The 12,167-nt window shown below is 43.3% G+C and overlaps 1 protein-coding gene across 1 annotated transcript in view; it reads right to left on the bottom strand.

Annotated features, from left to right (window-relative positions):
- Nucleotides 1-1,273, bottom strand: part of HERC6 (HECT and RLD domain containing E3 ubiquitin protein ligase family member 6) — a 49,743-nt gene extending 48,470 nt beyond the window's left edge. The window contains exon 1 of the mRNA XM_016203231.2: nt 852-1,273. Coding sequence (XP_016058717.2) covers nt 852-1,153 — 302 coding nt within the window. The 5' untranslated portion in view covers nt 1,154-1,273. The remainder of the gene's footprint in view (nt 1-851) is intronic.
- Between the last annotated feature and the right edge of the window lie 10,894 nt (nt 1,274-12,167).

Here is a 12,167-nt window from a genome sequence, read left to right on the forward strand (position 1 = left end):
AAAATTCAGATTGCTTATCATATCATTTGTCCTAGAAAGCTGTTTGTGAGGATATGATTTTCCCCCCTACATTTTACTAAGTAAAATATTAGGACCCAGTGGCTTATAACAAAAAGTTTATGCTGGGAGAGGAACTTTTCTTTCTCCAATTTGGGTGCAGTGATTGGGGAACTGCAATTAATTGAGAATAAACAGATTAATTGGAGAAAAGACATGGTTTATTTATTTGTACACATGGGAGCTCCCAGTAATAGAAACTGGAATAGCCTGAGTGAAGGTTTATAATATTAATATAATGAAAGCGGGGGGTGAGGGGGTTAGAACTTCGATGGGAGAGTATGGATGTTTCTATTGTTGCTTTTTGTGTGTGTGTGTTTGATGCTGACTGGACAGTCTGTCTTCACAGCAGCTGAATTCACAGGAAACTCCTTGCCAGAAGGGTTAACGGCAGCTGAATTTTAGGAGGCACTGCTTTAGTCAGATAGGGAAATCCAGATAAGACTGCTTTTCTGCATCTTCAGTAGCTCAAATGTTTTTACTTTAAAATAATATTTATGCCAACTTGGGGGAGGGGGGTGGTGTCCAAGTGGTATAGTCATTCCCAATAGATTAGATTAAGACCAGAGGGTCACATGTTCGAATTTCACCGAGCCCTTCCTCATAGGCTGCTATATAATCACTGGTGTTACAAGTTTTTCTCTGCCTCCTTCCCGCAGCACACTGTAATGGCTGAGGTTAGAGACTGTTTGTTCCCATAGTCATCTTTGTACGCTGGCACCTTGCACGGTACCTGGCAGGTGTGACCAGAAAATATTGAATGAATGAATGAATGAGTGAACTGAAACACTTACTTAGGAGTAAAAATTATTTCCTTGAATTCCTCAATCCCCAGCTGGCCTTCAGAATCAGCTCCCCATGCAAACACCCTTCCTTTGGGACAAACAGCCAGGGAGTGCTCCTTTCCACAGCTCACAAAACTGACGCGTAGAGTTTCCAAAGCCTTAATTTGTTCTTTTGGAACAAAAACAAAGCAAAACAAAAACCCAGAGATTATTAATTTAACAGAAAGTTCAAGATAGTACTTTCCTTCAAAAAGAAGGGTCATTTGGATTGCTTGTCTCTTGCAAAAGGCTTTTAAATTAAGGCCTAACATCCATGCTAAAGGTGTGAAGGAAATAGCTCAGCAGGTCTTTATGTTAATATAATTGGTATTCAAAAGGGCGGGAATCGTGGAAGAGGGGAACCTGTAGCAACTGTGACACTTGAGCTAATGTTTTTTCTACGACGGTGGTAGCAAACCCCAGCAAAATAAAGGGAGCTGGAGAGGAGGTGGGATTGCCTCCACTCTATTCTTTCGGATCCTCAACCCTGAATAGGGAGAAGAGAGAATTAATCCCTTGCTCAGGAGGAAACAAGCAGGGCGCCTGTCTCATGAGCATGAGAGGCAGACTCCAGGTCTTCTCACAATAGAGTGCGGTAATGTGCCTCTAAGTGGGCCAAATGGCCCCCCAAATGAAACCCTGGTCACATTTCCCTACACGCCAATCTAGCCTGTTTCCCAAAGTGTTGGCTCTGCATTAGCAAAGGTTTGGAGTTAAGTACAGCATTACCAGTGAAGTTTTTGTTATCACAAGTTTTCTTTTAAAAAACCTTTGTGATCTTAGCCTTTTCAATGATTTACTTTCAAACTGTGCAACAATTTAAAAATTTCCCAAAGATTCATACACTCACAGAAGTAGAAACTGCTACCACCTTCCTAAAGAACACTTTAGCATTAAGTATCACCTTGCCCCCCTCATTTCCACCTGAAGGGGATCAGGATGTGCCACCCCAAAATATGCCACTTTGGCATAAGGATTATTTTGAGCAGAAGGCAACTGAAAATCCACTGATGCAGGGAGAGTTTTCTTCCCTCCCCTCACCCACCGAACAGCAGAGCATAAATTTTCCTTGTGAAGATGTCCCCCCTCTCCTGCACCAGCAAGAGCGACTCATCACCAGAGATGGCACTGAGATGAGTCTGTATAAACAACCCTTAACTAAAATAACCTTTGTCTTCTATTAGTTTTCCCCATATCTTTCCAAGTCACTTCCCCACAACTGATCATCCCTCAAAGCCCAAACCCCCTATTTTTGTTAAAATTGCATATATGCCCCCCAGTCTCACGACTTCTTGAGTTTCACTTCTTTTCTGTGAACTTCTGTGCACCGAAACTATGGATAAAATTGTACGCTTCTTCTCTTGTGGATCTAAGCTCACAGGTCCTCACAACACGAACTAAGAGGGCAGAGGAAAAGTTTTTTCTCCCAGACACAACTCTCGGAATTTATTCTTGGTAAGTAATCAAAAATTTCATCAAAGATTATCTACAGTAATGTCAATCATAATATTATTTATAAAAGCCCCTAATGAAAAAAAGCCCCCACTAAGTTCCACAAAAGGAGAATAATTTAAGAGCCTGGAACGTTACGCAACAATTTAAAATGTATTTTCAAAAATACATATAAAAAGGCATTAAGTTCATGATATTATGTTTGGTAAAAATGCAATTTACAGAATTATATAAATACTGGGCATACAAAGCTGTATAGTGACATGATTTTATAAAGATTAAATATATAATACCAAAAAAACCCCCCGAGCCCAACAAAAAAGTAATGCATTAAAATATTAAGAGTTGTCTTTGGGTGTTGGAATTATAGGCGATTTCTTCTGCTGTGTTTCTACAACAGTTAGTAATTGTAAAAGTGTGTATATATATATACACATATATATATAATACTATATATAATGCATAATTTTTAATATATAAATATATAAAAATATATAATATTAAGAAAAAAGACGCCCTAGCATATTTCTGAGGGAGCTACCGGCGTCCAACCCACAAACCACCATTGGAAGCCGCCGCTGCAGAGACTCGCGCAGGCGAGGGCGGGGTGGCAAGGCGGCGGGAGGGCCGGCGGCGCCGGGGCCCCTCGGACGGCTCAGCCCGGCCACGGTTTCTCTTTCAGTTTTTCTCTCCCGAGGAACTGGAAACCGAAACTAGCCGCGGCGCGTCCGGAAAGCGAAACTGCTGGAGCTGCGCTGGGCGGCGCGCAGCCGCGGCCCCGCCTCCCGCGGCCCCGCAGCGCCCAGGCTCCCGGCGCCCCGCGCGCCCGCGCCGCGCCCTCCCCGGGGTCCCCGCGCTCACCCGGCCGGTCGCCCAGCGGCGCGCCCCTCCGGCCCAGCTGGCCGCGGCTGTTGTCCCCGCACGAGTGGACGGTGCCGTCGCTCAGCAGCAGCAGCGAGTGGCGCTCCCCGCTGGCCGCCTGCCGCAGCTCGGCGCCGCCCGCGGGTTCCCGGCGCTGCAGCCTCCGGGCGCCGGCGCCCCAGCAGAAGTACATCCCGCGCCCGCGCCCCGCGCCTGCCACCTGCCACCTGCCCAGGTCTGGCTGCTCTGTCTCCCCCGGCTCCCGAGGGCTAGTGACGCGAGGTTGGACGGGTCAGCCCCACCCTGGTCCCAGCCTGCCCCGGACTCGCCCCTGGAGGGCTGCCCTGGCGTCATCGGGACACCTCCCGGCGCGCCCACCGCGGGCTCCCGCGGGAGGGCGGAGGGCGGAGGGCGGAGGGCGGAGGGCGGAGGGCGGGGGCCGAGGAGCGGGAGGGGCCGTCGCGCTCGGCTCTGAGGGCTGAGCGCCTCGATTTACCTCTAGCTGAGCCGCTGGCGCGCTGGGGGACTTCGGGCAAGTGACTTAACCATTCTGTGCCTCACCTACCACGTCTGTGAAATGTGGACCGTAACACAGCGACTCTGATATGTTAGGACGGTTTAACGGAGAATCCTTAACGCGTCCAAATAATTCCTAGAGTGCTCGATAAAAGCCGCTGAGTGCCAACCCCCTGCCAGACTGGTTTCGGCAGCAGAGATGCAGAATCCTGATGGCGCTTCCACTCTCCTGTTTACCAACAGATAAATAAATACTTAGCGTAACGTCAAGTAGCAACATGAAGAAAAATAAAATACGAAAGGGATAGAGGGTGGGGGCAGGAGGAGGATGCTGGCACTAAGGTGATATCCTGGAGGGGAGAAGAGAAGAAACGCTCACATGCAAGATGTCTTGAAAGTCAGAGTCCACAGATTTGCTGATGGATTGGATTTGGGGCTGGTGGGTCAGGAGTCCAGCCTGGTGATAACTGAGATGCTTGGTGTAAAAGGGGCAGTGAGATAAACTGTTCCAGTTGTGCGAGAGGTCGGGTGGAGCCGTGCCGCTGGCAGTCCCCAGCGCAGAGGTGATACTTGAAGCCAGGGGGCAGACCGAGAGCACCCAGGTGGTGAGAATGGCCGGCCTGCAACAGAAAACTGGTCCTAGGAGGAAAGCCAAGAGGGCTGGGGTGCGAGAAACAAGGGAAGAATAGGGAATGATCAGCTCCATCAGTTATCAAGCAAGTTGATCTTTAGGTTTGGCAAAATGGAGGTCATTGGTGACTGACATTGTGGGCCACCATCAGCATTACTGTTTTATTTTTACTTTTATAGTATCCATTTATATGCTCTCAGCTCATCTCTCTTTATTACTACATTTTAAATTCTCTCAAGATGAGAAAAAATGTTTTTCCCTCTTAAAAGTGCCTCGGATTCCTCAAAAAATTAAGAATAGAGCTACTGTATGACCCAGCAATCCCTCTCTTGGATATATATACCCCCAAAATTAAAAAACATGTATTCGCAAAGATATATGCACCCCTATGTTCATTACAGCATTATTCATAAGCAACATGTAGCCTCCACATCAATCATGTAGAATAAGTATTAGTAGAATACTTATTAATACCTCATTTTATGGGTAAGGAATCAAGGGTTCAGGAAATTTTGGTAACTTGAAGTTACATGGCATGTACATGGCAAAATTTTAACGTTAGTCAATTTGACAAAAAAGCCTATTTAATTTCCACTCTTTAGTCCCTGATCTCTCCTCTAGTGTCCTCTTCAGGTTAATAGCACATCCTCACAACCATTCCATCTAGAAAATTCTAATTCACCTTATATTCCCTGCCCATTGCAAAGCCCTCTCTTAATCAATTAGCTGCTGAAGGATGTGGGCTCATATCAGCAGCATCTCATTTTCTATTCACTTTATATCTCCACCACTCCTACCCTAGTTTGGGTCTTTTGCAATAACCTCTCGCAGGTCTGTATTTCTAATACCTGGCATTTCTAATTGATCTTTTATATTCTCCTAAGAGTTACCTGCAGAAAATGCAGTTCTGATAACATCACATACTTTCTGTAATGATTGTAGTCCTATTACTACAGAAAAAAATAAGTACAAAGTCCTCTGAGTATAATTTAAGGCTTCTAACTGATCTTCGCAGCTGCATTTCACCAACAACTACAGGCATCAGGTGCACGCGCGCGCGCGCACACACACACACACACAGGACTACTGTGACAATGAACAACTTGCCTTTTCCTACTTGCTTTTTCCCATATCCATGCCTTTGTTCATTCTGTATCTTCTGCCTAGAATTTCCTTCCCCCATTTGTTTACAAAAATATGAACGTCTCAGATACCTCATCTCAGTGAAGCCTTCTTGAACTCCACACATCAATTACTCCTTTCTGAGCTCCTACAACAAATGATGTCCTTAGTCTTCATAGGCTCCCCAACATGATACTAATTACACTCTGTATTGCAATATTGTTCTGGCTTTGCCCAGCCAACTTTGTGAGGGGTCTTAATCATCTTTGTAGCCTCACCAAAGCCTAGCAAAGTGTCTCTTACACAGTACACGCTATACATAGTGCCTGCCTGGAAGAAGTGGGGGATGGATGCTTAGGAGATAATTGGCACTGGGTGACTATGAGGTGAATTGATTAGGTAAAATTTGTGATTAATATATATATTTTAAATCCTTACTGAATGCCCACTGTGGGTATGACATGAACCAAATAAAATTTTCTCACATTAGTATTACTTTAGACTTCACAAAATCCTTCCCACTATTTTAACCTCATAAGCTTAGAGGAGGTAGGCATGAGAGGGAACACTACCCTATTTCAGGGATGAAGAACTTAGGCTCAGAGAGTGAAAGTGATTGGTCCCAAATTACAGGTAAGTGCACTAGCCCTTGGCTTTTCTTTCCACTCTACAGCCACATCTGATGAACTTCCCTTTCTCAGAGAAGACCCAAGTAAAAATCACACGCTGAAGATTATTGGTACCTACTATCTCATGCAAACAGCTAGTTTTTCTTTTTTACTAATTTTTTCCTGACAGTGATTTATGGAGGACAGGAGAATAAGAGAAGGGGAAAAAAAATTAACTACCTACCACATGCCAGTTTCTTTTACTATAAATTTCCCATTTAAGCTTTGCAATCACCCCGTAAGGTCTGTATTATGTATCCCATACAGATATGAATAACTCTATCCTCAAAAAATTTGTAGTGACTTGATCAAGAAAAATGGTAAGATAAACGGGGACTGCGTGTTCAAACCACACCTCCCTTCTTCTACCACCTGCTTTCCACCAAACAGCACTGACTCAAAGTGAGGTGAGAAGGATGTTGGAAAGGGGATGAGAGAGCGGGAGAGCTTACAGAAGGTCATTGTGGAGCACATGGAGTTGAGGAAAGAGAATAAACCAGACAGGAGGGGGAATTAGGCCTGAGGTCAATCCTCAAGGATAAGCTGGAAGCACATCTGAGAAGAGGTAAAGACTTTGCAATTATATTGCTTTCTCTGCCACCCTCTTCCTAGACCTGCTTTTTAGTTCGAAGCCCGTCCTATGTGCTACTTAGCCAGGATAGCCCATAGACTGGACAAATGGAAAGTGTTCCATGTATTAGTTTAGTTTATGAGGACACTCCATCTGCTATCCCAATTACCTCTAGATGACTCCCTGGTGCATGTCATCCAGTGCTTCTTCACAAATAGACAAGACAATTAGGATAGCCAGTACAAGTGTGGGAGAAAAAATGACCTGCTTAAACCCCAACTTTTCAGACTTCTTATAGGTAACAAATAGTAATTTTGATTTTTAACTCTAGATGGCGGTATTAGTCAACTTGAGCTCTGTTCGTTTTTTTTTGTTTGTTTTGTTTTTAATTGCATTTAAATTATACAAGTTTCAGGTATATAATTCTATAATACATTATCTGTATATTGTATTGTGTGTTTATAACCCCAAGTCAAGTCTCCTTCCATCACCATTTATCCCCTCCTTTACCTTCTTCTACCTCTCCCTACCCCCCCTCCCTCTGGCAGTTACCACACTGTTGTCTGTGGAGCCCTTATTTTTAATCTTAGGAGACAACTTGACCTATTTTTTTATGGTTGGCAGATTAATGGTTGACATCTCTTTTCTGTATGTAGTGTTATAATTATCCACAAGGATTTTTATGATTTTATTTTTCATGCTTGTATTGAGCAACCGCAAGACAATAGATCTCCGCACCCAGAATTTCAAAAGTTTACTTAGAGGCCTTAACCCTTTAGTCATGTATATAGTGCAGCTGGTCTCAACAACACATTGGTCTCTCAGGGCTACATCCTTGCAAAGGAAGTGAGGAACCTCTGATTGCCCTGGCGCAGCTTGGTACTCACCTGGAGATCATGTCTCCTCCAGCACACTGGAACACAGCCACTCTCACCTGCTTGCTTATAATCTATGGCTGTTTTTGGTGCTCCAATGGCAGAGTGTGACAGAGACTTATGGCCCAAAAAGCCTGAGCTATTTACTATCTGGCATTTATAGAAACTGTTCACAGTCCTTGACTTAGACTGATGCTGGGAAAAGGGAGAAGAGAGGGCATCAGAATGGGAATAGGGTGAGGCATAGGCCTTGGGCACAACATTGAAGGGGAAGGGGTGCCAAAAACCCCTCAGTAATCAAATAATATTTAATGCTCTATTATTTTTTATTTTAAAAAATATATATCTTTATTGATTTCAGAGAGAGGAAAGGAGAGGGAGAGAGAGAGAGAGAAACATCAATGATGAGAGAGTCATTGATCAAGTCCACAACCCGGGCTTGTGCCCTGACCAGGAATCGAACCCCAATCGCCTGGATCCTAGGTTGACGCTCAACCGCTGAGCCACGCCCTGCCGTGCAATGCTCTATTTTTAAAAATAAAAAGTAACGCCAAATATCCATGATAAACAAAATATCAAAATTTACATAAAGATAGGGTTAGTAACAGGGCTGCACTGTCCCCTATCCAAGATTGAGGCAGAAGGAAAATCAATAACAACTGAGATTTTTGCGTGGAAGTGCTTCCCTCACTGCCTCCTAACTGTGGCCACGGCGTTACCATGATACTCAGGAGAGAGCATGATTAGGGACAAAACAGGGTGGCAGAAGATATGGAGCTTTAGAAGTGGATTTCAGATCTTAGATCTCAGATCTCCACTAAAGAGAAGAATTTCACTCCTTCCACCCAAAGTAAAAGCCAAAGTTTAAGAGGCTCTACAATCCAGCCACCAGCCCCAGACTCTCCAAACCCATTCCTAAGTACTCTCCTCCTTGCTTGCTTCGCTTTAACCACCCAGGCTCCTTATAGTCCCTCCACAATGCCAGGCATACTTGGCATCTTTGGAACCTTTGCACCAGAGCTTCCCTTGTGCAGAGCCCTTGTCTCTGACATGCACGAAAGTCAGGTGTCACCTTCTCCTGATCACGCGTTAGATCCACTCATTTGCTGCCACCCCTCCCTGCTTTATTTTTTCCCATTGCATCGATCAGCCTCTATTACAGAAGGTGCCGATGTACTGTGTTGATAGTTTCTCTTCTTCTGCCCAATCTCCTGCTCCTTGAAGGCAGGATTTCCTGCTGCTTTGCTGCTGGCAATGCCCAGTGCCTAGACGAGAGCCGGCCCCCCGTCAATGCGTTGCTGCTGACTGAACAGATCCACTAGAACTCCTGGTGGCAAAGGGAAAAGGAGGGGTTGTTCTCTTTAAAGGTCTAGGCTGGGGCATTACTTCTACTAACAGTGAACAAATAAACTTTTCACTTAAACAAAAATGACAGGGTCCAAAGTGTGAAAATTCTCACAACTGCCCCCTCTGACCTGTTGGCCGGTATTCCTGTACACTCATTGTTCCTGCCTCTTGAAATTCTTAACTTCCTGTAAAATCCTAATTTAATTGCTTTCCTTTTAAAAAATTTTATTGTTCTATTACAGTTTACACTCAGTATTATTTTGTATTAGTTTCTATTGCTTTTTTAAGGACAGCTTTAATCACAACAGCCAATACTAAAGACACTCCTACAGAAAAGGAAAATCAGTTATTTTTTTGTGTTTAGCTATACAATAATGTTATTTCCCCCCCCACACTGGCAGTTTCCTTGGCTCCACTATCATGCAGGCCTTTTTGTCAGAGCTAAGGAAATTCATCCGCAGTCCAGTATCCTCTTGCTGATTCTGCCAAGTGTCAGTCATAAGTCAGTCGGCCTGCTCGCTTACACTTTCAACAGCGCGTTTTCACATTAAGTCCCTGCTTATTTTAGCCTGGTGTGCAAAGTAGCAGCTGGATGCCTGCCCATCCCCAGGCAGGTAAAGGCATTGTAGGTAGGGTAGACAGGAAGAAGGAAGGCATTAGCCGAACTTGACTCTAAGGCTTCTGTCCTTAATCATACAGTTAAAGAAACAAAGGCCTTTTTTCCTAATTGCAACCTGTTCAAAGAATGTACCTTCCCATCACCCTACATGTTATTCCTATGCTGGTAATTATTAAAATCTCAATATTAAAGTTATTTTTATATGCAGAAAATAATTAAAATATATACTTTTTCAATATGGCATTAAATATGCCCCCAGATTTCTTAGCTATTAATTTTTCTCTCTCCTGCCCATATATATATATATATATATAATGGTTACCCTGCCCATTTAGTAGCAATAAGAGAAGTACATTAATTGCCTAGGTCAGGGATCAGTGAACTTTTATACACTGAAGGCTCAGATATAGGGCCAGATAGCAAATATTTTGGGCTTTGCAGGCCATACATTCTCTGTCACAATTATTCAACTCTGTCATGGTAGCATGGAAATAACACAGATGGTATATAAATAAATGAGCATGGCTGTGTACAATAAAATTTTATTTATACACTAAAATTTACATTTCATACAATTTTCATATGTTTCACAAAATATTGTTTTTTTACATTGTTTTCAACCACTGAAAACAAAAAAAATCCATTCCTAGGTCACAGGTCATACAAAAATGGGGTAATGGGGAGCTGGCCAGATTTGACTCATGGGCATTTAACATATAGTACAAGCCCTTTAAATATTATCTATATAATAGTTTTTTGGGGGGCTTATATGGAAATTTAAAAAGTTTATTCAATGAATAGATTTTTATCATAATAAGAGAAAAGGACTGTTTTTTATTACAATGAGTTTACTTCAGATAGAACTGGTTTCTAAAAGTCATAGTCACTATGAAATCTATAGCAAGGTGCCTGTTGTAGTACAGCGGAGGTCAGGCTTGAGAAAGAAGGCTTGCTTGGGATAGCAGTAACAGGTAATAGTAACGGGTGAAGCTTGCATGCCTGTGTGGAGCATCACAGAGAGAGGCACTGGACAGGCCTAACTATAAAAGGAGAGAAGACAGAAGGGATGCCAAGTTGCATAGTCATCAGAAAAAAGTTAGTCCATTCTCTAGTAAGGCAAAGGCAGGACATACCACCGTATCTTGGTCAATAAATAGTTGTGAAATGGATGGATGGATGGTTGCCAAGGTTATGCATTTATGATCAGATGGTCTGGACCATAGAGAATAAATTAAGAAGAAAATTTCCCCTAACATTTTTGGAGAGGACACTGAATTGTGGAGAAATTGTATGGGAAAATATTCATAATCTAATTAAAGGGTGTAGGGTGATATAAATTGTGTGATCCATTTATCCATTCAACAAATATTTATCGAGTGCCTCATTGTGCCAGCAGTCATAATATACCAATCACAGATCAAGATGTGTCTTGTTTTGAATCTGGATAACCTTGCCGTCTGATCCCAAGGTGTATGATGCTCATGTTCACAATGTGTTTGAAAGTTTAAGAAGATAATCTAAATGGTTTTTGGAGCTTACCCAACTAGATGAAAAGCTAATGAGTTAAGATCAGTAAGACTTCACTAGCTGTACCTAAGCAGTGTGATGTAGCACATAAAGGTGCAGGTCGTGGCATCAGATTACCTGGGTTCAAAATCTGGCCCTACCACTTACTGGACCTATAGCTTTAGGCAAATTTCTTCATCTCTCCAAACTTCCATGCTCTCAGCTGTAAAATGAGGATAATAATAGCATTTACCTGAGAGGTTTCCTTTCTCTAATTAAGAATTAGTGAAATAATATATAGAGAATGCAGAGCATAGTGCCTGGCAATAGCAAACACCAACACCCAATAAATGTTAGAAATTGTTATTATTTTACTCTTGTGTAGCCCTATAAAGGAACAAGTTAAAATGGAGCAAACTAGAACCAGGCCTGAGGAAAAGACAACCAAAAGTGCCAGTATAACAACTTGTCTGACATCTCCTGGTCAAGATAGATTTCAATGGCTAAACTCTCCTGCAGACATACTTCAAGTGGGCATTCCTGTTTTGTCTGTTTAGATTTGGCCTTATTAAGGGGCATAGTTTTGGAACCATATGTATGCTGAAAATAGTCATCCTAGGGATAACCTACACATAGGGAAAGGGATAATCATCAGCGTCCTGGAGAAACTTAATAAGAGGTCTACGGACAGAACAGCTTCCCTGAGAAACACCCATTCTCACTCACTCACTTAACTGCTGCTGTCTGGCAGAGGGGCAAGGCAGTTACTGGACCTATAGAGACTACGGACCATGTCAGAGAGCCCCATGGCCTTGGAACTCCTCTCAGGGTACAATAAGATCCCTTTTCATTCATTTAATTTGTGTTTATTGAAAAACTATTCAGTGCCAGGCAAGATGCTATGGGCTAAGGATGCAACGTTAAAGGAGAACACTGATCCCATCTTCCCTGTCCCATGGACTTACAATCAAGAGAGACAGCTGGCCGGGCATGGCTCAGCGGTTGAGCGTCGACCTAGGATCCAGGAGATCAGGGTTTGATTCCCTGTCAGGGCACATGCCCGGCTTGCGGGCTCGATCCCCAGTCGGGGGGCGTGCAGGAGGCAGCCGATCAATGAC

Source organism: Miniopterus natalensis, chromosome 1 (assembly GCF_054644295.1).
Source record: "Miniopterus natalensis isolate mMinNat1 chromosome 1, mMinNat1.hap1, whole genome shotgun sequence".
NCBI lineage: Eukaryota > Metazoa > Chordata > Mammalia > Chiroptera > Miniopteridae > Miniopterus > Miniopterus natalensis.